The sequence below is a fragment of the Tamandua tetradactyla genome, chromosome 11 (assembly GCF_023851605.1).
Source record: "Tamandua tetradactyla isolate mTamTet1 chromosome 11, mTamTet1.pri, whole genome shotgun sequence".
Lineage (NCBI taxonomy): Eukaryota > Metazoa > Chordata > Mammalia > Pilosa > Myrmecophagidae > Tamandua > Tamandua tetradactyla.
Window position 1 is genome coordinate 31954683 of NC_135337.1, and position 24994 is coordinate 31979676.

At 38.6% G+C, this 24994-nt stretch overlaps 1 protein-coding gene across 7 annotated transcripts in view; it reads right to left on the minus strand.

The window, feature by feature from the left end:
* Positions 1–24994, minus strand: part of RPAP2 (RNA polymerase II associated protein 2) — a 206149-nt gene that overhangs the window by 139390 nt on the left and 41765 nt on the right. For 4 of the 7 annotated variants that reach the window (XM_077120272.1, XM_077120271.1, XM_077120275.1 and 1 more), the window contains one exon: positions 21223–21337. In XM_077120272.1, coding sequence (XP_076976387.1) covers positions 21223–21337 — 115 coding nt within the window. Of the gene's footprint in view, positions 1–21222; positions 21338–21658; positions 21801–22109; positions 22796–24994 lie in introns of those variants that run through there. The other 3 variants (XM_077120278.1, XM_077120277.1, XM_077120274.1) reach the window with 3 other exon arrangements.

The following is a 24994-nucleotide window of genomic DNA, read 5'->3' on the forward strand; positions in this document are numbered from 1 at the left end:
AGCTCCAATTACCCCTTCTCTCTCTCTTTTTTATTTAATTAACGGAAAAAAAGAAATTAACCCAACATTTAGAAATCATACCATTCTACATATGCAATCAGTAATTCTTAACATCATCACATATATGCATGATCATCGTTTCTTAGTACATTTGCATTGGTTTAGAAGAACTAGCAACATAACCGAAAAAGATATAGAATATTAATATAGAGAAAAAATAAAAGTAATAATAGTAAAAACAAAACAAAACAAAACAAAAACCTATAGCTCGGATGCAGCTTCATTCAGTGTTTTAACATGATTACTTTACAATTAGGTATTATTGTGCTGTCCATTTTTGAGTTTTTGTATCTAGGTCTGTTGCACAGTCTGTATCCCTTCAGCTCCAATTGCCCATTATCTTACCCTGTTTCTACCTCCTGCTGGACTCTGTTACCAATGACATATTCCAAGTTTATTCTCGAATGTCCGTTCACATCAGTGGGACCATACAGTATTTGTCCTTTAGTTTTTGGCTAGACTCACTCAGCATAATGTTCTCTAGGTCCATCCATGTTATTACATGCTTCATAAGTTTATCCTGTCTTAAAGCTGCATAGTATTCCATTGTATGTATATACCACAGTTTGTTTAGCCACTCTTCTGTTGATGGAGATTTTGGCTGTTTCCATCTCTTTGCAATTGTAAATAACGCTGCTATAAACATTGGTGTGCAAATGTCCGTTTGTGTCTTTGCCCTTAAGTCCTTTGAGGAGATGCCCAGCAATGGTATTGCTGGGTCGTACGGCAATTCTATATTCAGCTTTTTGAGGAACCGCCAAACTGCCTTCCACAGTGGTTGAACCATTTGACATTCCCACCAACAGTGGATAAGTGTGCCTCTTTCTCCGCATCCTCTCCAGCACTTGTCATTTTCTGTTTTGTTGATAGTGGCCATTCTGGTGGGTGTGAGATGACATCTCATTGTGGTTTTGATTTGCATTTCTCTAATGGCCAGGGACATTGAGCATCTCTTCATGTGCCTTTTGGCCATTTGTATTTCCTCTTCTGATAGGTGTCTGTTCAAGTCTTTTGTCCATTTTGTTATTGGGTTTGCTGTCTTTTTGTGGTTGAGTTGAACAATCTCTTTATAAATTCTGGATACTAGACCTTTATCTGATATGTCATTTCCAAATATTGTCTCCCATTGTGTAGGCTGTCTTTCTACTTTCTTTTTTTATTATTATTATTATTTTTATTAATTAAAAAAAGAATTAACAAAACAATTAGAAATCATTCCATTCTACATGTACAATCAGTAATTCTTAATAACATCACATAGTTGCATATTCATCATTTCTTAGTACATTTGCATCGATTTAGAAAAAGAAATAAAAAGACAACAGAATAAGAATTAAAACAATAATAGAAAGAGAAAAAAAAAACAAAAACCTATACCTCACATGCAGCTTCATTCAGTGTTTTAACATAATTACATTACAATTGGGTAGTATTGTGCTGTCCATTTCTGAGTTTTTATATCCAGTCCCGTTGTACAGTCTGTATCCCTTCAGCTCCAATTACCCTTTCTCTCTTTTTTTTTTTTTTTTAATTAACGGAAAAAAAGAAATTAACCCAACATTTAGAAATCATACCATTCTACATATGCAATCAGTAATTATTAACATCATCACATAGATGCATGATCATCATTTCTTAGTACCTTTGCATCGGTTTAGAAGAACTAGCAACATAACCGAAAAAGATATAGAATGTTAATATAGAGAAAAAAATAAAAGTAATAATAGTAAAATCAAAACAAAACAAAACAAAACAAAACAAAAACCTATAGCTCAGATGCAGCTTCATTCAGTGTTTTAACATGATTACTTTACAATTAGGTATTATTGTGCTGTCCATTTTTGAGTTTTTTTATCTAGTCCTGTTACACCATCTGTATCCCTTCAACTCCAATTGCCCATTATCTTACCCTGTTTCTACCTCCTGCTGGACTCTGTTACCAATGACATACTCCAAATTTATTCTCGAATGTCTGTTCACATCAGTGGGACCATACAGTATTTCTCCTTTAGTTTTTGGCTAGACTCACTCAGCATAATGTTCTCTAGGTCCATCCATGTTATTACATGCTTCATAAGTTTATCCTGTCTTAAAACTGCATAGTATTCCATCGTATGTATATACCACAGTTTGTTTAGCCACTCTTCTGTTGATGGAGATTTCGGCTGTTTCCATCTCTTTGCAATTGTAAATAACGCTGCTATAAACATTGGTGTGCAAATGTCCGTTTGTGTCTTTGCCCTTAAGTCCTTTGAGTAGATTCCCAGCAATGGTATTGCTGGGTCGTATGGCAATTCTATATTCAGCTTTTTGAGGAACCGCCAAACTGCCTTCCACAGTGGTTGCACCATTTGACATTCCGACCAACAGTGGAAAAGTGTGCCTCTTTCTCCGCATCCTCTCCAGCACTTGTCATTTTCTGTTTTGTTGATAATGGCCATTCTGGTGGGTGTGAGATGATATCTCATTGTGGTTTTGATTTGCATTTCTCTAATGGCCAGGGACATTGAGCATCTCTTCATGTGCCTTTTGGCCATTTGTATTTCCTCTTCTGAGAGGTGTCTGTTCAAGTCTTTTTCCCATTTTGTAATTGGGTTGGCTGTCTTTTTATTGTTGAGTTGAACAATCTCTTTATAAATTCTGGATACTAGACCTTTATCTGATATATCATTTCCAAATATTGTCTCCCATTGTATAGGCTGTCTTTCTACTTTCTTGATGAAGTTCTTTGATGCACAAAAGTGTTTAATTTTGAGGAGTTCCCATTTATTTATTTCCTTCTTCAGTGTTCTTGCTTTAGGTTTAAGGTCCATAAAACTGCCTCCAGTTGTAAGATTCATAAAATATCTCCCAACATTTTCCTCTAACTGTTTTATGGTCTTAGACCTAATGTTTAGATCTTTGATCCATTTTGAGTTAACTTTTGTATAGGGTGTGAGACATGGGTCTTCTTTCATTCTTTTGCATATGGATATCCAGTTCTCTAGGCACCATTTATTGAAGAGACTGCTCTGTCCCAGGTGAGTTGGCTTGACTGCCTTATCAAAGATCAGATGTCCATAGATGAGAGGGTCTATATCTGAGCACTCTATTCGATTCCATTGGTCGATATATCTATCTTTATGCCAATACCATGCTGTTTTGACCACTGTGGCTTCATAATATGCCTTAAAGTCAGGTAGTGTAAGACCTCCAGCTTCGTTTTTTTTTTCCTCAAGATGTTTTTAGCAATTCGGGGCACCCTGCCCTTCCAGATAAATTTGCTTACTGGTTTTTCTATTTCTGAAAAATAAGTTGTTGGGATTTTGATTGGTATTGCATTGAATCTGTAAATCAATTTAGGTAGGATTGACATCTTAACTATATTTAGTCTTCCAATCCATGAACACGGTATGCCCTTCCATCTATTTAGGTCTTCTGTGATTTCTTTTAACAGTTTTTTGTAGTTTTCTTTATATAGGTTTTCTGTCTCTTTAGTTAAATTTATTCCTAGGTATTTTATTCTTTTAGTTGCAATTGTAAATGGGATTCATTTCTTGATTTCCCCCTCAGCTTGTTCATTACTAGTGTATAGAAAAGCTACAGATTTTTGAATGTTGATCTTGTAACCTGCTACTTTGCTGTACTCATTTATTAGCTCTAGTAGTTTTGTTGTGGATTTTTCCGGGTTTTCGACGTATGGTATCATATCGTCTGCAAACAGTGATAGTTTTACTTCTTCCTTTCCAATTTTGATGCCTTGTATTTCTTTTTCTTGTCTAATTGCTCTGGCTAGAACCTCCAACACAATGTTGAATAGTAGTGGTGATAGTGGACATCCTTGTCTTGTTCCTGATCTTAGGGGGAAAGTTTTCAATTTTTCCCCATTGAGGATGATATTAGCTGTGGGTTTTTCATATATTCCCTCTATCATTTTAAGGAAGTTCCCTTGTATTCCTATCCTTTGAAGTGTTTTCAACAGGAAAGGATGGTGAATCTTGTCAAATGCCTTCTCTGCATCAACTGAGATGATCATGTGATTTTTTCTGCTTTGATTTGTTGATATGGTGTATTACATTAATTGATTTTCTTATGTTGAAACATCCTTGCATACCTGGGATGAATCCTACTTGGTCATGATGTATAATTCTTTTAATGTGTTGTTGGATATGATTTGCTAGAATTTTATTGAGGATTTTTGCATCTATATTCATTAGAGAGATTGGTCTGTAGTTTTCTTTTTTTGTAATATCTTTGCCTGGTTTTGATATGAGGGTGATGTTGGCTTCATAGAATGAATTAGGTAGTTTTCCCTCCACTTCGATATTTTTGAAGAGTGTGAGGAGAGTTGGTACTAATTCTTTCTGGAATGTTTCATAGAATTCACATGTGAAGTCATCTGGTCCTGGACTTTTCTTTTTAGGAAGCTTTTGAATGACTAATTCAATTTCTTTACTTGTGATTGGTTTGTTGAGGTCATCTATTTCTTCTTGAGTCAAAGCTGGTTGTTCATGTCTTTCCAGGAACCCGTCCATTTCCTCTAAATTGTTGTATTTATTAGCGTAAAGTTGTTCATAGTATCCCGTTATTACCTCCTTTATTTCTGTGAGGTCAGTAGTTATGTCTCCTCTTCCATTTCTGATCTTACTTATTTGCATCCTCTCTCTTCTTCTTTTTGTCAATCTTGCTAAGGGCCCATCAATCTTATTGATTTTCTCATAGAACCAACTTTTGGTCTTATTGATTTTCTCTATTGTTTTCATGTTATCAATTTCATTTATTTCTGCTCTAATCTTTGTTATTTCTTTCCTTTTGCTTGCTTTGGGATTAGTTTGCTGTTCTTTCTCTAGTTCTTCCAAGTGAACAGTTAATTCCTGCATTTTTGCCTTTTCTTCTTTTCTGATATAGGCATTTAGGGCAATAAATTTCCCTCTTAGCACTGCCTTTGCTGCATCCCATAAGTTTTGATATGTTGTGTTTTCATGTTCATTCGCCTCGAGGTATTTACTAATTTCTCTTGCAATTTCTTCTTTGACCCACTCATTGTTTAAGAGTGTGTTGTTGAGCCTCCACGTATTTGTGAATTTTCTGGCACTCCGCCTATTATTGATTTCCAACTTCATTCCTTTATGATCCGAGAAAGTGTTGTGTATGATTTCAATCTTTTTAAATTTGTTAAGACTTGCTTTGTGACCCAGCATATGGTCTATCTTTGAGAATGATCCATGAGCACTTGAGAAAAAGGTGTATCCTGCTGTTGTGGGATGTAATGTCCTATAAATGTCTGTTAAGTCTAGCTGATTTATAGTAATATTCAGATTCTCTTTCTTTATTGATCCTCTGTCTAGATGTTCTGTCCATTGATGAAAGTGGGGAATTGAAGTCTCCAACTATTATGGTATTTGTGTCTATTTCCCATTTCAGTGTTTGCAGTGTATTCCTCACGTATTTTGGGGCATTCTGGTTCGGTGCATCAATATTTATGATTGTTATGTCTTCTTGTTTAATTGTTCCTTTTATTAGTATATAGTGTCCTTCTTTGTCTCTTTTAACTGTTTTACATTTGAAGTCTAATTTGTTGGATATTAGTATAGCCACTCCTGCTCTTTTCTCGTTTTTATTTGCATGAAATATCTTTGTCCAACCTTTCACTTTCAACCTATGTTTATCTTTGGGTCTAAGATGTGTTTCCTGTAGACAGCATATGGAAGGATCCTGTTTTTTAATCCATTCTGCCAGTCTATGTCTTTTGATTGGGGAATTCAGTCCATTAACTTTTAGTGTTATTACTGTTTGGATAATATTTTCCTCTACCATTTTGCCTTTTGTATTATCTATATCATATCTGACTTTCCTTCTTTCTACACTCTTCTCCATACCTCTCTCTTCTGTCTTTTCGTTTCTGACTCTAGTGCTCCCTTTAGTATTTCTTGCAGAGCTGGTCTCTTGGTCACAAATTCTCTCAGTGACTTTTTGTCTGAGAATGTTTTAATTTCTCCCTCATTTTTGAAGGACAATTTTGCTGGATATAGGAGTCTTGGTTGGCAGTTTTTCTCTTTTAGTAATTTAAGTATATCATCCCACTGTCTTCTAGCCTCCATGGTTTCTGCTGAGAAATCTACACATAGTCTTATTGGGTTTCCCTTGTATGTGATGGATTGTTTTTCTCTTACTGCTTTCAAGATCCTCTCTTTCTCTCTGACCTCTGACATTCTAACTAGTAAGTGTCTTGGAGAACGCCTATTTGGGTCTAATCTCTTTGCGGTGCACTACACTTCTTGGATCTGTACTTTTAGGTCTTTCATAAGAGTTGGGAAATTTTCAGTGATAATTTCTTCCATTAGTTTTTCTCCTCCTTTTCCCTTCTCTTCTCCTTCTGGGACACCCACAACATGTATATTTGTGCGCTTCATATTGTCCTTGAGTTCCCTGATACCTTGTTCAAATTTTTCCATTCTTTTCCCGATAGTTTCTGTTTGTTTTTGGAATTCAGATGTTCCATCCATCCTCCAAATCACTAATTCTATCTTCTGTCTCTTTGAATCTATCATTGTAGGTATCCATTGTTTTTTCCATCTTTTCTACTTTGTCCTTCACTTCCATAAGTTCTGTGATTTGTTTTTTCAGTTTTTCTATTTCTTCTTTATGTTCAGCCCATGTCTTCTTCATGTCCTCCCTCAATTTATCGATTTCATTTTTGAAGAGGTTTTCCATTTCTGTTCGTATATTCAGCATTAGTTGTCTCAGCTCCTGTATCTCATTTGAACTATTGGTTTGTTCCTTTGACTGGGCCATATTTTCAATTTTTTGAGCGTGATCCGTTATCTTCTGCTGGCATCTGCGCATTTAGACAGATTTCCCTGGTTGTTGGATCCAAAAGTTTGGAGGATTTTTCTGTGAAATCTCTGGATTCTGTTTTTCTTATCCTGCCCAGTAGGTGGCGCTCGTGGCACACGTTTGTCTGTGGGTCCCACCAGTAAAAGGTGCTGTGGGTCCTTTAACTTTGGAAAACTCTCGCCGTCCGGGAGGTTCGCTAGCCGAAGCGGCTTGGAAGAGTGCCAGCCGGCTCGGGGTCCGAACGCGGGGAGGGTCGCTGGCCGCCGCAGCCCGGGAAAGCGCCCGTCCGAATTTCCTAGTCGGCACGGGGCGCCAAGCGTGGTGGGAAGGCGCCAGTCGCAGCGGCCCGCCCGGGAGAGTGCACCGTTCCCGGGGAGTCACGGGTTTGGAAGGGCCCCCCCCGTCACCGTTCTCCGCGGCCTGGGGATTTCCGATACAATTCTCTCAGTTGGTCCGGGGGGCCGCGCGTGGTATGGGCGCCAGCCGCCGTGATTTGAGGGGACCGCCTGTCCAATTCTCCCAGCCAGCCCGGGAAGGGGGAAGGGAGTGACTCCAGCCGCTTGCCGCCCCGCCCGGTGAAGCCCGCACCCCTCGGCGATCTCACCAGAGCGGGTTCTCTCAGCCAGCCAGCCGTTCCAGGATGGGGTACGCTGTCTTTTTTATCTCTGTCGTGGCTTTGGGAGCTGTTCTGTATCGTTTCTACTCCCTTAGTAGCTGTTCTGGAGGAGAAACTAAGCTCCGTGCGTCTTACTAAGCCGCCATCTTCTCCAGAAGTCCCATGGACTATATTTAACAGGATTAAATCACCAGTACCACAACAATACAAGAGGTAAATAACGGGGGCAGGGGGATGGGGAAGACAAGAGTTAAGGGGATTTTTGGATTTTCTCTTCGGTGTGGATGTGTCTCAGTTTTTCTATTCGGAACAATAAAAATTGTCTAAAATTGAGACAATTTTAGATGATGATGACTGTACAAGTAAGTGAGCATACTGTGAAACACTACTTTTTTATTTTTGGTAGAATATATAGTATATGAATATATCAAAACAAATAAATAAACCGAAAGATTCAAGTGCTACAGAAAATGTAGAGAGAGAGTTAATACCTATTCAATGCTGGAAGGGCATCAGAATTGGGCAGCCCCTCTGGAGGATAACACAGTGGATCCACAGGAAGCTAAAAAATACGGGTTTCATATGATTAGGCAATCCCGTTACCAGGAATATACTCAAAGGAACTGAAAGTAGGGACTTGAATAGACATATGTAAACTGGTATTTATGGCAACATTATTCATGATACCCAATGGATGGAGGTGGCTGAAGGGTGCAATGACTAAGAAGCAGAAGGATGAACTGTGCTACATACACATGATGTTGTGCAGCTACAGAAAGGAACAAAGTCATGATGCAGGCAACAAGCTGTATCAACAAGGAGGACATTATGTTAAGTAAAATAAGCCAGAAACAAAAGGACAAATATTGTATGGTCTCTTTTAAAAAATACTTATAAGGAAATTGGGGCCTAGATCAAGATCTTACAACAATCATATTTATTGCTGAGCTTTAAGGCTATTTCTAAATTCTGAGAAGCTGCGCTAATGTGTATAGCCTGGCATTTCCCTAGAACTTCAGGTATCACTTTGACACCTAAGACTAAGAACTGGAGTTCTGCATTACAAATACAGCAATGTTTAGGCCAAAAATGAGATCAGGCTTCAATTAGAGATAAGAACAAAGCCAGAAGATGGTGGAATAGGATAAATTGAGTTCATTCCTAATCCAAAGAAGAGCTAGAAAAGGGACAGAAAAACAACCAGGAGAGTGATTCCAGGTTGTAAGTGATCTGGAAAGGTCTTCTACACCACATAGGGAGGCCCCAGTTGGCAAAGCAGAAGAATTAGATGCAGAGAACCAGAGAACATCTAGCTAGCGCAAACAGCCTACAGCCTAAGGGGTCCTTTTCCAAACAGAGGCACAGAGCCCTCAGGAGTGCACAGATAGGGAGACAGGTACAAGGAAGGAAGCCAAGCTGTGTTCCTTGAAAGCACTACACTCATACGCATTGTCCTGCCCCATGACCCGCGACTCCCCGAACACCTCATGCACCTGAACCCTAACACCTTCTCTCCCACTGTGCTACAAGCACCCCATCTCTTCCTTTTTTTATTTTTTTTTTAACATGGGCAGGCACCGGGAATCGAACCCAGGTCCTCGGGCATAGCAGGCAAGCACTCTTACCTGCTGAGTCACTGTGGCCCGCCCAAGCACCCCCATCTTGATCCCATTTCCCGCACATGTGTGCAAGCCTGTCCCAGCCCAACCCACCTCTCCTGGGAACATACACAGTCTCGCCTCAGCCCTTCCAAGAACCAAGCACCATGTTCAGCCCCTTGACTCCTACCTCCCCCTCCTGCCCCCTGCAGGCAGTCACCTGTATATCTGGGCCTGCGGGCGCTCACCTTCATACCCAGGACTCACCCACACCCAGCTGTAGAGTCACTCAACCCCACCTGGGCCCCCCTGAGCTCCGCACACATGCACATCAGCATCCAGGCCCCCAGACACATGCACACCACATCCCCTCAGTTATGGTCAAGCACTGACATGAGCATTTGGGCCACACCCACCCCAGCCCACACAGATGCAATCCTGCCCCATTACCCCTGAGCTCTGAGCACACACATACCAAGGCCCAGACCCCCAGACCTGTGTACACCAAGGCCCCATCCCCAAGAGACAAACATGGATGGGAAGTTTGTTGACTGTTTCCACGGAGATATGACACACCCAATCATGGGTGGTAACTTTAGATTAGATGGGTTCCACGGAGATGCGTCTCCACCCATTCAAGCTAGGGTTGCTTACTGGAGCCCTTTAAGAGGGAATGATTTTGGAAAAAGCTTTAGAACCCATGAAGTCAGAGACCTTTGGAAATAAAAAAGGGAAATGTCCTTGGGGGAGCGTCACGAAACAAGAAGCCTGAAAACAAAGCTAGCAGACGTTGCATTTGTCATGTACCTTTCCAGTTGAGAAACACTGAACGTCATCGGCCTTCTTGAACCAAGGAATATTTATATTTCCCTAGGTGCCTCAGATTGGACATTTCTGTATCCTTGCTTTAATTTGGACATTTTCACAGCCTTAGAACTTAAACTTGCAATTTAATGAATTCCTCTTCTTAAAAGCCATTTCATTTCTGGTATATCACATTCTGGTAGCTTGCAAACTAGAACAGAACTTGGTACCAGCAGTGGGGTGATGCTGCAGTTTGTATACCAAACATGTTGGAGTGGCTTTTTAAATGGATAAGGTGAAGATTCTGGAAGAGTTGTTAGGAGCTTGATAGAGAATGTCTAAAATGCTTTGAAGAGACTGTTGATAGAAATGTGGACTCTAAAGATATGTCTGATGAGGCTTTAGAGAGAAATGATGAACATGTTGTTCCAAACTGGAAGGAAGGCATTCTTTATACATGGAAGGCACAATTTGAGAGTGACAAAGTTGGAAATTTAGCAGAAGAAATTTCTAAACTAAATGTGGAAAACGTAGTCTGGCTGTTCTTTGAAGCTTACAGTGAAATTCGAGATGTAAGTTGAGAACTGAAGTCTTGCGTATAAAGAAACCAAAAATTCATGTTCTGGAAAATTCTGGGCTTCCAGGAAAGGAAATCCCAGAGAATAATACACCACATGAGGATTTAACCAAACGTAGAACCAGTTAACCATTTCAGAAAATGCCAGGATTGGAGATGGAGTCATTCAGGAAGGATTTATGGAAACTCCTTTTGTCTGATGGGCACTATCCTTGCCTAGTACATGGAAAGCCAACAAGAGTGTTGTGGGATCTATATAAATGGAACTGTTGCCAGTTGGGACTGAAAGTCTCAGAAAAGGGACAAAATGAAGGTAAAATGTCTTCAGAGGCAGAATCATGGAGGCTAAGGTCTAAAGTCAAGAAACCTCAGGCCAGGAGACCTACTCAACTACTTGGAGAGGGTGAATTTGTCCCGAAGGTAGAGGGTGGGCCGTCCACCTCCTTGCAGTGGAAGAGTTGAGTTGCCTTAGGCCAGAGAGGGTGGAGCACATTTCTTGGAGATTAGGGAGAGCCTCGCTGCCACCACATTGCTGTGGAGCAGTTGAGCATGTGTCCCAGAGATGGCAGAGAGCCCAGGTGTGGCCCTGATACTTAGAGAAGGTGCAGCCAAGAAAAAGGTGGTTTCCCCAGTGTTTCCCAAGGTTGCATTCGGAGAGGCAGACCACTGTGTAGGCTCTTGGAAATGGTGGGACTGCCACTTTCTAAAGCTCTGAGGATAAACGACTCTCAGACTCTGAAATCTAGTGGAGTTTGCCCTGCTGATTTTCGAAACTGGGCCCAGTGACCCTTGTGTTCCTTCTAATTTCTCCCTATAGACATGGAATATGTTTCCTATGACTGTTTCTCCTTTGTATGTTGGCAGCAAATAACTTGTTCTGAGTTTCAAAGGTCCAGAATCAGAGAATTTTGCCTTAGGATAGACCATGCCTGAAGCTGACTTGATGAGACTTTGTATTGTTTCTGACATTCTATTGTATTTGCATTATTACTGAAATGGTTTAAGGCTTTCTGATATTGTTATAGAATGAATGTATTTTACATTTGGAAAGAAAAGGTCTTTTGGGGGTTCAGAGGGTGGAATGTGCCAATTTAAGTCTGCTGTGTACCCTGTAAATGTTCTTTAATCCTCAGGCAATATTGCTGGATGGGAGCTTTCTGATTGTTTCCATGGAGATGTCATCCATCTAATTGTGGGTGGTAACCTTTGATTAGATGGTTTTCATGGAGATGCATCTCAACCCATTCAAGGTGGGGCTGCTTACTAGAGCTCACAGTCAGAGACCTTTGGAGATGAAGAAGGAAAACACCCCCGGGAGAGCTTAATGAAACAAGAAACCTGGGGAGAAGCTAGCAGACGTCACCATGTTTGCCATGTGTCTTTCCAGTTGAGAAAGGAACCCTGAATGTCATCAGGCCTTCTTGAAACAAGGTACCTTTCCCTGGATGCCTTAGATTCAATATTTCTTCAGCCTTGCTTTAATTTTGACATTGTTGCAGCCTTAGAACATGTAAACTTGCAACTTAATATAGACCCCCTTTAAAAGCTGTTCTGTTTCTGGTACATTGCATTCCAGCAACTTGCAAATTAGACCACCACATAACACTGAGTTCAAACTACTCAACTGTCACCATGGAGGTGAGAGGCAGTGGTATGATATATTTAAGATCCTGAATCAGAAAGACTTCCAGCCAAGAATTCTGTACCCAGTCAAACTGTCCTTTGAATCTGAGGGAGAGATTAAAATTTGCACAGACAAACAAAGGCTAAGAGAATATGTCAACAGGAGACCGGCCCTACAAGAAACATTAAAGGAAATTCCATCAGCTGAAAAAAAAAAAGACAAGAGAGGGAGGTTTGGAGGAGGCATAGAATTTTGGAATGCCAGTAAAGGTAACTTAAAGGATAAAAAGAGAAAGAGGGAAGAGAATATAAAGATCTGACAATTAAAATCCAAAGGATAAGATGATGGATATAAGAAATGACTTCACAGTAGTAACTCTGAACGTTAATGGACTAAATTTACCAATTAAAAGATACAGATTGGCAAAATGCATTAAGAAATATAATCCAGCTATATACTGCTTAAAAGAGACACATCTTTGACGCAAGAATAGAAAGAGACTGAAAGTATGGAAAAGAGTCCACGCAAGTCATAACCAAAAGAAAGCAAGAGTAGTGAAACTAATATAAAATAAAGTAGACTTTAAATGTAAAGATATGAGACAAAGAAGGACATTGTATATTAGTAAAAGGGACAATTAACTAAGAAGAAATGTTTTGTTCCCAATCAAGGGGCTCCAAAGTACTTGAGACAGACTTGGCAAAGCTGAAGGAAGTAACAGACATTTCAACAATAATAGGAGGAGATTTCAATATACCATCTCTTCTATAGATAGAACAACCAGACAGAGGATCAACAAGGTAATAGGAACTTAAACAATTTCATAAGTAAATTAGACTAACAAACATATATAAGTTGTTATATCTCAAAACACCAAGATACACATTCTTTTCTAGTGCTCATAAAACATTCTCCTGAATAGATCACACACTGGAGCACAAAACAGGTCTTTATAAATTTTAAAGCACTGAAATTATTTTAAAACACTTTCTTTGATCACAATGGAATGAAGCTGGAAATCATAACCATCCAAAGAACGAGAAATTTCACAAATACATGGAGATTAAATAATGCACTCTTAAACAATGAATTGGTGAAAAAAGAAATTGCTAGAGAAAGCAGTTACTATCTGGAGTTGAATGAAGATGAGAATACAACCTATGAGATCATATGGGATGAAGCAAAGGCTGTGTTGAGAGGGAAATTTATTGTCCTAAATGTCTATATTAAAGAAGAAGAAAGATGGGTTCGATTCCCGATGCCTTCCCATGTTTTAAAAAAAAAGAAGAAAGGGCAAAAATAAAGGACTTAACTGCTCACTGGAGGAACTTGAAAGAACAGCAAACTAACACCAAAGCAAAAGGAAGAGAAATAACAAAGATTAAAACAGAGTTAAATGAATGGCACAACAAAAGGACAATAGTAAGAATCAGTAAAACCAAAACTTGGTTCTTTGAGAAAATCAATAAAATGATGGGCCACTACCAAGGCTGTCAAAGAAAAAATAGAGAGGATGTAAATAATCCAAATCAGAAATGAGAGAGGACGTTATCACAGACCCTGAAGAAATTAAAAAAAAAAAAAATCATCAGAGGGTACTATGAACAACTATATGCCAACAAACTAGACAACTGAGATGAAATGAACAAACCCCTGGAAACACACAAACAAGCTATACTCACTCAAGAAGAAATAGAAGATTTCAACAAACCAATCACAAGTAAAGAGATTCAATCAGTCGTGAAAAATCTTCCTACAAAGAAAAACCCAGGAACAGATGGCTTCACAGGAGAATTTTACCAAACATTCCAAAAAGAGCTAACACTATTCCTGCTCAAACTTTTCCAAAAAATTGAGGAAGAGGGAATACTACCTAACTCATTTTATGAAGCCACCATCACTTTAATAACCAAATCAGGTAAAGATGCTACAAGGAAGGTAAACTACAGACCAATCCCCCTAATGAACAGAAATGCAAAAATTCTCAGCAACATATAAGCAAATTGAATCCAACAGCACATTAACATGATTATACACCCACGACCAAGTGGGGTTTATACCAGGAATGCAACGATGGTTCAATACAAGAAAATCAGTTGATGTAACACAGCACATTAACAAATTGAAAAGGAAAAATCATATGATCATCTCGATTGATGCTGAAAAAGCATTTGACAAAATTCAACATCCTCTTCTGATAAAAAACACTTCAAAAGGTAGTAATCAAAGATTATTTCCTCACCATAATACAGGGCATATAAAAAAACCTATAGCCAGCATCCTAATCAGTGGCAAGAAACTGAAAGATTTCCCCCCAAGAATGGTAACAAGACAAGGATGCCCCCTGTCTCCACTATTTTTCAACACTGTACTACAAATTCTAGCTAGAGCAATCAGGTAGGAAAAAGAAATAAATGGTATTCAAATTGGAAAGGAAGAAGTGAAACATTCATTATTCACAGATGACATGATACTATAACTGGAAAATCCTGAGAAAGGTACAACAAAGTTACCTGAGCTAATAAATAAATTCACCAAGGTGGCACGTTTTTAAATTAATGTGCAAAAATCAATAATGCTTCTATACACAAGCAATGAACTAAATGAGGAGTCAATTAAGAAAAAATTTCATTCAAATTAGCAACTGAAAGAATCATGCATCTAGGAATGAACTTAACATGGGATGTAAAAAACTTGTACACAGAGTATGACATAACATTGCTAAGAGAAACCAAAGAAAATCTAAATAGGTGGAAAGACATTCCATGTTTATGGATAGGAAGGTTAAATGTAATTAAGATGTCAATTCCACCCAAATTTATCAACATAGTACCAATCCAAATTCCAACAATTTACTTTGAAGACTTAGAAAAGTTAGTTACCAAATTCATCTGGAAGGGAAAGAGACCCCCTCAAAACTAAAAGCATCCTATAAAAAAGAAGAACAAAGTGGGAGGATTAACACTCCCTGATTTTAATACTTATAAAGCCACAGTGGTCAAAACAGCATGGTACTGGCACAAAGATAGAAGTATGGACCAATGTAATAAAATTGAGAGCACACAAATAGACCATCAAATCTATGGTCAACTGATCTTTGACAAGTCCCCCAAATCCACTTAACCTGGACAAAATAGTCTTTTCAATATATAGGCATGGGAGAATTGGATATCAATAGCCAGAAGAATGAAAGGGGATCCTTACCTCACACCCTACAGAGAAACTAACTCATATTGGATCAAACACCTAAATATAAGAACATATAGTACCATAAAGGTCCTAGAAGAAAATGTAGGGAAAAAATCTTCAATACACAGTAATATGAGGTAGCTTCCTAAATGTTATATCCAAAGCACAAACAACAAAAGATAAAATAGATAAATAAGAACTCCTGAAAACCAAATGCTTTTGTGCCTCAAAAGGCTGCTAAAAAGATGAAGGGGCAGCTAACACAATGGGAGAAAATATTTGAAAATCATACAACATACAAAGATTTGATATCCTGTGTACATAAAGAAGTCATAAAACTCAACAACAAAAGAACAAACAACCCAATTATAAAATGGGCTAAAGATATGAATAGACATTTTGCTGATGAGAAAATACATATGGCACATGAAGAGAAAGCTCATTCTCATTAGCTGTAAGGGAAATGCAGATCAAGACTACAATGAGATACCACCTCAGACCCATAACAATGGTTGCTATAAAACAAACAGGAAACTACAAATGTTGGAGAGGATGTGGAAAAACTGGGACACTTAAGCACTGCTTAAGTGGGAATGTATAATAGAGCACCTACTATGGAAGACAGTCTGGAAGTTCCTCAGAAAACTAAATATTGAGTTGCCCTATGACGCAGCAATACCACTACTTGGTATAGACCCAGAAGAGCTGAAAGCAGTAACACAAACAGAAATCTGCATACCGATGTTCACAGCAGCATTATTCCCACAATCACCAAAAGATGGAAACAATCCAACAGACGATTAACAAAATATGGTGTGTATATATATATATATATATACACACACATACTATGGAATATTATGTAGCAGTAAGACAAAATGATGCCCTGAAGCACATGACAAGATGGATGAGCCTTCAGGACATAATACTGAGTGAAATAAGCCAGACACAAAAGGACAGATACTACATGATTTCACTTTTATGACCCAGTAAAGGTAAAATCAGAGGTTTATAATACAAAATATAGAGGATCCAGAGATACACAGAAACTTGAGATGAGTAAACAGCTAATGAGACTGAATGTAATTGTAAGGGAATAGATAGAAGTGAAGGTGGTTCACTAGTAAGGTCTGTAAGTAATATTACCACATTGAAGGTCGGGATTAAGGTAATTCACAGGGGTAAGGAAGACATTGTCTGTATTATGGAACTACTACTCTTTGAGACCAAAGGAAGAAAGGTTTATTTTGTCCAGAACCTAAATGTTCTGAAGCACATAATCTAACTCAACATGTCTGTATAGATCATTTAAACAATCTGAACACAGGGAACCCAGAAGAAGAACGAGAGCCTTTAATACTGTATAGCTTAACATAATGCCTGGATAAATCCCAGAGCATATTAAACAGATAATATGAAAATACTGGCAATGTCTCTTGAGGGATGGTTGAAAAATTACGGAACTATCAAATTTTACCACCAGGGAAACCCCAGATACTGTGCCAAACGTTAGGGACACACAAATCAATAGGCCAAGCCCTTGATCTTGAGGCTTGCTGTTGTGAAGCTACATGTAGTGAAGCTTAGCCTGGAGGTCACTCTTATGCAAGCTTCAGTTAGACACTGCTATCTATCATAACTTGCCTAACTTGCCAAATCCCAAGCAAAGCTATTCTTGCCAATCATAAAGAATACCTAGATCATTATATAAGATTCTACAACGGTTCCATGTACTAGAGTAACTTTCCAGAAACCTACAAACTCAAGAGGGGTCCCTGGACCAAATGAGTCCTACAATGCAGCAGGGCCAGCTCTACAGAATATCAACTAGTTTCATTCTCCTATCCCATATTATTGTTAGTCCCTTCCAACATGAAAAAGTTAGAATGGGCACAGCCCAAATACCCCTGTTCTAGTTTGCTAGCTGCCGGAATGCAATATACCAGAAACGGAATGGCTTTTAAAAGAGGGAATTTAATGAGTTGCTAGTTTACAGTTCCAAGGCCAAGAAAATGTCCCAATTAAAACAAGTCTACAGAAATGTTCAATCAAAGGCATCCGGGGAAAGATACCTTGGTTCAAGAAGGTTGATGAAGTTCAGGGTTTCTCTCTCAAGTGAGAAGGCACACGGCAAACATAGTCAGGGCTTCTCTCTCAGCGGAAGGGCACATGGCTTCATCTGCTGGCTTTCTCTTCTGGCTTCCAGTTTCATGAAGCTCTCCGGGAGGCGTTTTCCTTCTTCATCTCCAAAGGCCGCTGGCTGGGGGACTCTCTGCTTCGTGGTGCTGCAGCATTCTCTGCTCTGAGTCCCTTATTCTCCAAAACGTTTCCTCTTTTATAGGACTCCAATAAACCAATCAAGACCCATTCGAATGGGTGGAGACATGTCGCTCTCTAATCCAGTATAACAACCATTCTTAACTAAATCACATCATTCAGGGAGATGATCTGATTACAGTTTCAAACATACAGGATTAAACAGAGATTATTCTACCTTTATGAAATGATATTTTGATTAAAACATGGCTTTTCTAGGGGGCCTACTTCCACTCAAACCAGCACAACCCCTAACGAGTGGGAGAAAGACCAAAAGTGATGGTGGAGTTATACAGAGAAGATAGGATTTAACAAATGAAGTATAATTTCTGAATTATTCTGATATTTCTTTTAGTCTCCAGTCCCTTAGAACAGCTAGAAGCAAAACCTAAAACCGTGGAACTGTAACCCATGTCAAACTCTGAAATCTGTTCTACCACTACTTGTGATGTACTTTGAAATTTATTGCTTTTTTTTTGTATATGATATTTTTCACAAAAAAAAGAAAAAAGAGAAGGAGGAGTAGAACAGAGAAACAGGATTTAACTAATGACTGATGAATTGTTAAATTGTTAAATCTTTTGGTCTCCAGTATCTTGGAGAAGCTAGAAGAAAAAATGAAAAATAGTGGAACTGTAACCCATACCAAACTTTAAAATACGTTCTATACTTTTAAAAAAATGTACTTGGAAATTTATTGCTTTTTTGTATATATATTTCACAATTTTAAAAAGCTAAGATAAAAAAAGAACAAAGTCCATTTTGTTGAGACAAAGGTATATCAGAATATATTGTCTGTATTTTAGAACTTCAATACTACATGAGACAAAAGGAAGAGAGGTTGATTTTGTCTAAAATGTAAATTTAGTGTTCCATACACTCTAACTGAAGCTCTCTAGTCAGTTCAGCTAAAGAACCTCAACACATGGAACCTAGAATTGGGAACAAGTTCTTACAATTCTATAAAGCTTAATGTAATACCCGAATACTTTCCAGAGTATTTTGGGGAGATAATTTAAAAATACTGGCAAAGTCCCCTGAGGGATGGGAGAAAAAAATATGAAACTATTACATTTTCCCACCTGGGAAATCCCTGATACTCTCTCAAATATTAGGGGCTCCCAATTTCACACACCAAGTCCTTGATCTTGAGACTTGCTCTTATGAAACATTCAGCTAAACTTACCTATGATAATGCCTAAAAGTCACTTCCAGAAAATCTTTTGTTGCTCAGATGTGGCCTCTCTTTCTAAGCTGAACTGTGCAAGTAAATCCTCCCTATGTGGGGACATGACATCCAGTGATGTAAGTTGCCCCAGCAACATGGGACATGACTCCTGGCCCTGGCACTGTGGAAGGGACAATGCCTACCTGATCTAAAAGGGGAAAAGAAATGTATCAAAATAAGGTATCAGTGGCTAAGAGATTTCAAATAGTTAAGAGGGTTTTCTGGAGGTTACTCTTATGCAGGCTTCAGCCAGATATTGCTAATTGCCATTGTATGTCAAGCCCCAAAGCACTATATTTCTGTAAACCCTGAAGAATTCCCAGGGCTCTATTTGAGACTGTATGAAAGTGTCACTTACTACATTTATTTTTCAGAAACCTATAACCTCCAGATAGCTCCTTGGCCAGATAAGCCCTGAAATCCAGCATCACCAGTGTTTCGAAGAACACGAACCAGTTAACATCACTCTACCTCATAATGTTAATACCACTTTTGAATATGAAGTTAGAAAGGCCACTGCCCAAATATCCCTAGAGTGGGAGAAGTATCAAAGGAGAAAAAGAGAGGGGGAAAAAAAAAAAAGAAAAAAGAGCTGTATCAGAGAAGATAGGATTTAACAAATGAGTATGACTACGGAATCATTATACTGATATTTCTTTTTAGTTTCCAGTGTCTTACAGCAGCTAGAAGGAAACACCTGAAATGGTGGAAATGTAACCCATAGCATACTTTGAAATTTGTCTAAAACTACCTATTAAAACGTACTTTGAAATTTATTCTTTTTTTGTATTATGTTATATTTCACAGTAAAAAATGTTTAAAAAAACAAAAATATTTTAATGCAAAAAAATTGTACATGGAATGAAAAAATATTTTAATGCAGAGCATAACTCTGGGTACGTGCTAAGTCATAACTGATCCATATTTCAAATTTTTAAAATACCAAAATTAATGGGAATTGTAGTAACAAAATAATAATGCTTTGTTACTTATAATGGCACAACAAACATATAAAGGGCTGAATGGTGACCCACCCAACGCCTGCCCCCGCAACACACACAAAAAAGGTATGTCCACGTACGTGGTAATGCCTGGAACCTGTGAATGTTACCTTATTTGGAAAAAGAATCTTTACATGTTGTTCTAGTTTCTTAGCTGCCAGGGAATTTAATAAGTTGCAAGTTTAGTTCTAAGCCTATGAAAATGTCCCAATTAAAGTAAGTCTATAAAATGTCCAAGCTAAGGCATCCAGGGAAAGATATCTTGGTTCAAGAAGGCTGATGATGTTCAGCATTTCTCTCTCAGCTGGAAGGGTACATGGCAAACATGGCGACAGTCTGCTAGCTTTCTCTCCCAGCTTCTTGTTTCATGAAGTTCCCTGGCAACGTTCTCCTTCTTCATTTTCCAAAGGCTTGTGGCCTCTGTGGTTCTTTCGTCATTCTGTCATGGTTCTGTGTCTCAAAAGGGGCTCTCTCCAAAATGTCTCCTCTTTTACAGAATTCCAGTAAACTAATCAAGACCCATGTAGAATGAGTGGAGACAAGTCTCCATCTAACCAAGTTTAACACCAAGTGATCGAGCACAACTCTGTGGAGATAACCTAACCAAATTTCCAACCTACAGTACTGAATGGGGATTAGAAGAAAAGGTTGCTCCCACAAGACTGACTGGTATTAAAACATGCCTTTTCTAGGGTACATAAATCCTTTCAAACCGGCACACGTGTGAATAAGTGAAGTATCCTCAGATGAGATCATCCTGGATTACTGGGGTGGGTACTAAATACAATGACAAATTTATTGTTAAAGAGACAAACAGAGAAGGCAGCACAGAGGAGAAGACATGCGAAGATAGAGGAAGAGGTTGGAGCAATGTGTCCACAAGCCCAGGAATGCTGGAACAGTCACCAGAAACTAGAAGAAACAAGGAACAGATTCCCTCTTAAAGTCCCACGGAGGGAGCAGACCCCTGCCAGATATGAGATTTCTGGTCTCCAAAAATGTGCAATAAATATCTGTTGTTTTAAGCCACAAAGTTTGTGGTAATTTTTTATAGCAATCTCAGGAAACCACTACAATACAGAATATGAAAAACCAGCACTGTGATCACTAGTGGAAAGCAAGGAAAATCAAGGAAGATTGAAAGGCTAGTCAAAAAACTACAACTAAATGGTAAAATAGGCATGTTATTTTTCATGGGTGCATTTTAAAGACATTATACAAGAGGAAATACATATTTGATTATTTAGAAATGCACAGACTATTTAGATTGCTACTTACATCTAGTGACTAAGAATGAGGTCAAAGATTTCAATGCTAGGAAGTCTCAAACTGTGCAGACTTAAATATCTTATGCTACAAAAGTGATATGATAATTTGCCAACGAAATACATACACACTCCATTAGGAATTCTTCTGTAATGTTCTCTTCTAAAAGCTGTTCAACAATATGCAGAGCTTTTCTCTCAAACTCAATCTTCCTTCTCACAGCCGCTTCTAGTTCTGCTTTCCTAAAATGATAATGAGAAAGTTATTTTACTTCTAAGTTTTATCATGGCCAATTATCAATCTTTTAAAACACAACACTAATGTAACTTCCTATTTTGCCCTTAAATGAAATTTACATTTTTAATGCTTTTATGAATTAAAAGTCAGTACTTTGCAAAATGGAACAAGCTACTTCTTATACTATATACAGAAAGGTCACCATAATAACAGTATTATTTCCAGAGCTCAGAACACAAGGAAGCATTTAAAGGCTCTTATAGAAAAAAACGAGGTGAAATATTTTTGTTAGTTATGGTTCGTACTCTATCAACTCCTGTGTGTACCTAAAAATGAAGATTCTTCCTCTGACAATGTGCCAGAAACCAGGGAAGATTCGAGAGTAGAAGACTTGGGCTGTTCTTATAAATTAAAATGTCTTCGTGTCAAGTCTCAAAAGTTAACTGATAACATTCAGTCTGGGAGAATCTGAAGAATGAAGCAAGAAATGTGAATGAGGAACCTGTGGGACACAATCAGCTATGCTAATATAAGTATTGTGGGAGATCCAGAAAAGAAGAAAGAAGAAAGAGGCAGACAGAATAGTAAAAGAAATAGTGGCTGAAAACCTCCAAAATTTTCCCAAAGATATGAACATGCACATCCAAAACGCAATGAATTCAAAACAGGATAAACCCAAATAGACTCATGCCACAATATATCATAATTAAACTTTCAAATGTCAGAGATAAAGAGAGAAATTTGAAAGCAGCAAGAAAGAAACAATGTGTCACTTACAAGGGAGCTTCAATAAGATTAAGTGCCAATTTCTCCTTCAGGCAAGAAAGGAGACATATTTAAAATGTTGAAAGCCATAAATTACCAATCAAGAATTCTCTATCAAGCAAACATATCTTCCAAAAATAAGGGTAGGCGAAGTTGACCCTCTGGGTCCTGCAGGATTGATCCTTTCCAGGCAGTAGTTAGGGGTGTCCACAGCACCAGTACTTCCACACACAGAGAAACTGCAGTGAGTGACTCAACTCTGTTGCGGCTCTCAGCACATGTCCCTCATCTTTGAGGGCATCAGTTTTAGGTCGTCCTGGTTCTAGCTGGCTGACTGCTGCCAACTGGGAGAGTCAGGGAAGCACTCCAACCCAGGAACAGAGAGGAAGCAGCACAGTTCTGATCCAGCTGTGGTTGGATGGTGATATTGGACAGTAGGATCCCACAGCCTTGGTCCTTTCTGTACAGAGGCCCACAGCACCGCAGTGCCATTACTTCTACCTGCCTCAGAAAAAGAGGGAGCAGAGAGGGTAAAAAATAACTTAACTCTCTAAAGCTGTGGGGAATAAGTAGCCAAAGAGTGCCATCTGCCAGGAGGCCTGGGAAAATATAGTCTTGAAAGGCTGCTTTACTAACTTTCTCCCTAAGTACTTTGGTTCTGGTCTACACACACTGTGTGGGAACCTGACTATGTTTTGGCAGGGAAGTACTAATGAATGAAGTGACAAGGCAGGGAAGTACTAATGAATGAAGTGACAAAGAAGACCTTTACCATAACCCTAATCAACAACAAAATCTCAGACAAGAGAGGGAAACCAACCCTCAAAATAATCCTATCAATCAGATGCCCATATACCAGCAAAAAATTACAAGGCATACTAAGAAACAAGAATATATGACCAAAACAATTGATCAAATTAAAAAGTCAGGGGAGATACAGAATTTGAAGCCACTAAACAAAGATTTTCAAACGAATCTCCCAAATAAATTCCACAAGATGGAATGAAGGGATGAAGGCTATTAAGAAGATGTTAGGAGAGCATAAAATAGAACTTGAAGAAAACATAGGAAAAATAGCAGCTCTTAAGGAAATGAAGGACACTGTAGTTAAAAATATACTAGAGCCACACAGCAGAGATTTCAAGAGGAAGAAGAAAGGATGAAGATGCTACAAGACAAAGACAACAAATTAAAATAGATAAAACAAGAGATGGAGAAAAAAATGGAAAAATTTGAGCAGAGTGTCAGCGAAATGACTGACAACATGAAATGCACAAATATGCATCACAGGTATCCCAGAAGGAGAAGAGAAGGGAAAGGGGACAGGGAAAGTATGTGAGGAAATAACAGCTGAAAATTTTCTAACCCTTATAAAAGGTATAAATATATGCAAGTTCAAGAAGCTCAATGTACTCCAAACAGAATAAATATGAATAGACCCACTCCAAAACACATAATAATTGGACTGTCAAATGCCAAAGAAAAGAAGAGAATCTTGAAAGCAGTAAGAGAAAAGCAATTTACCACATACAAGGAAAGCCACATAAGAAAAGTACTGATATTTCATCATATACTATGGAGGTGAGAAGGCAGTGGTAAGATATATTTAAGACACTAAAAGAGAAAATTCTCACTCAAGAATTCTTTATCCAACAAAGCTGTCCTTGAAAAATGAAGGAGAATTTAAAATATTCACAGATAACAGAAGTTGAGAGAGTTTGTTAACAAGAAACATATCCTATAAGAAATATTAAAGGGAGTTTTGCAGGCTAAAAAGAAAAGATAGGAGAGAGAGGCTTGGAGGAAAGTAGAAAATGAAGATTAACAATAAAGGTAACTAAAAGTATAAAAAGAGAGAAAAAACAGATCTCATAAATAAAAGTCAAAGGATAAAATGATTGAAGCAAGGACTGCTTTCATGGTAATAACACTGACAGCTAATGGAAAAAACTACCAACCAAAAGACACCAATCAGCAGAATGAATTAAAAAAAATAAGTTCCCTCTAGATGCTGTCTATGAGATCTATTTTAGATTAAAAACACATATAGGTTGAGGGTGAAAGGATAGAAAAATATACCACACGCAAGCAGTAACCAAAAAACCATGGAAGCTAAAGTCTGGAGCCAAGGAATCTCAGGCCAGGAGGGCAGATCTACCCATGCATGTGAAGAGGGTGAGTCTGTGCCCTAGAAGCCAAGGGTGGGCCTTCTGCCTAAGTGTTCAGGAAGACTTTGGGGACTCCAGGCCTCAGAGAGGGTGGAGTGTATAAACTGGTGATTGGGAGGCGACTGGTTGCTGCTCCACTGTTGTGGAGGGGTTGAGTGTGTTCCCTGGAGATAGAAGAGAGTCCAGGTACTGCCATGATGCTTGGAGAGGGTGGAGTTGAGAAGAAGGTGATGTCCCCAAAGTTTCCCAATGTTGCAGCCCTCACGCCAGTGTTTGGAGAGAATAGGAGTGGTGCATGAGCCCTCTGAGAGGATGGGGCTGCCATTCTCTGAAGACCTGAAAAGGGAATGCCATTCTGTAAATGACTCTAAGATGCTGAAACCCAGCAGTTTTCTCTGCAGGTTTTTATAACTGTTTGGGTCCACTGACCCCTGTTTTCCATTTGATTTCTCCCTATAGCAATGGTAATATGTGCCTTATGACTGTCCTTCCTTTGTATATTGGAAGTGGATAACTTGTTCTGAGCTTTACAGGTCAACAGCCAGAGGAGAATTTTTGCCTTAGAACAGACTATGCCCTGTAACTGAATTTGATGACATTGTATACTGTTTCTGACTTTGTATTGTATCTGCATTGTTACTGAAATGGTTTAAGGCTTTTGTAATATTGTGATGGAATGAATGAATTCATTCATTCTGTAACTGAATTTGATGACATTGTATACTGTTT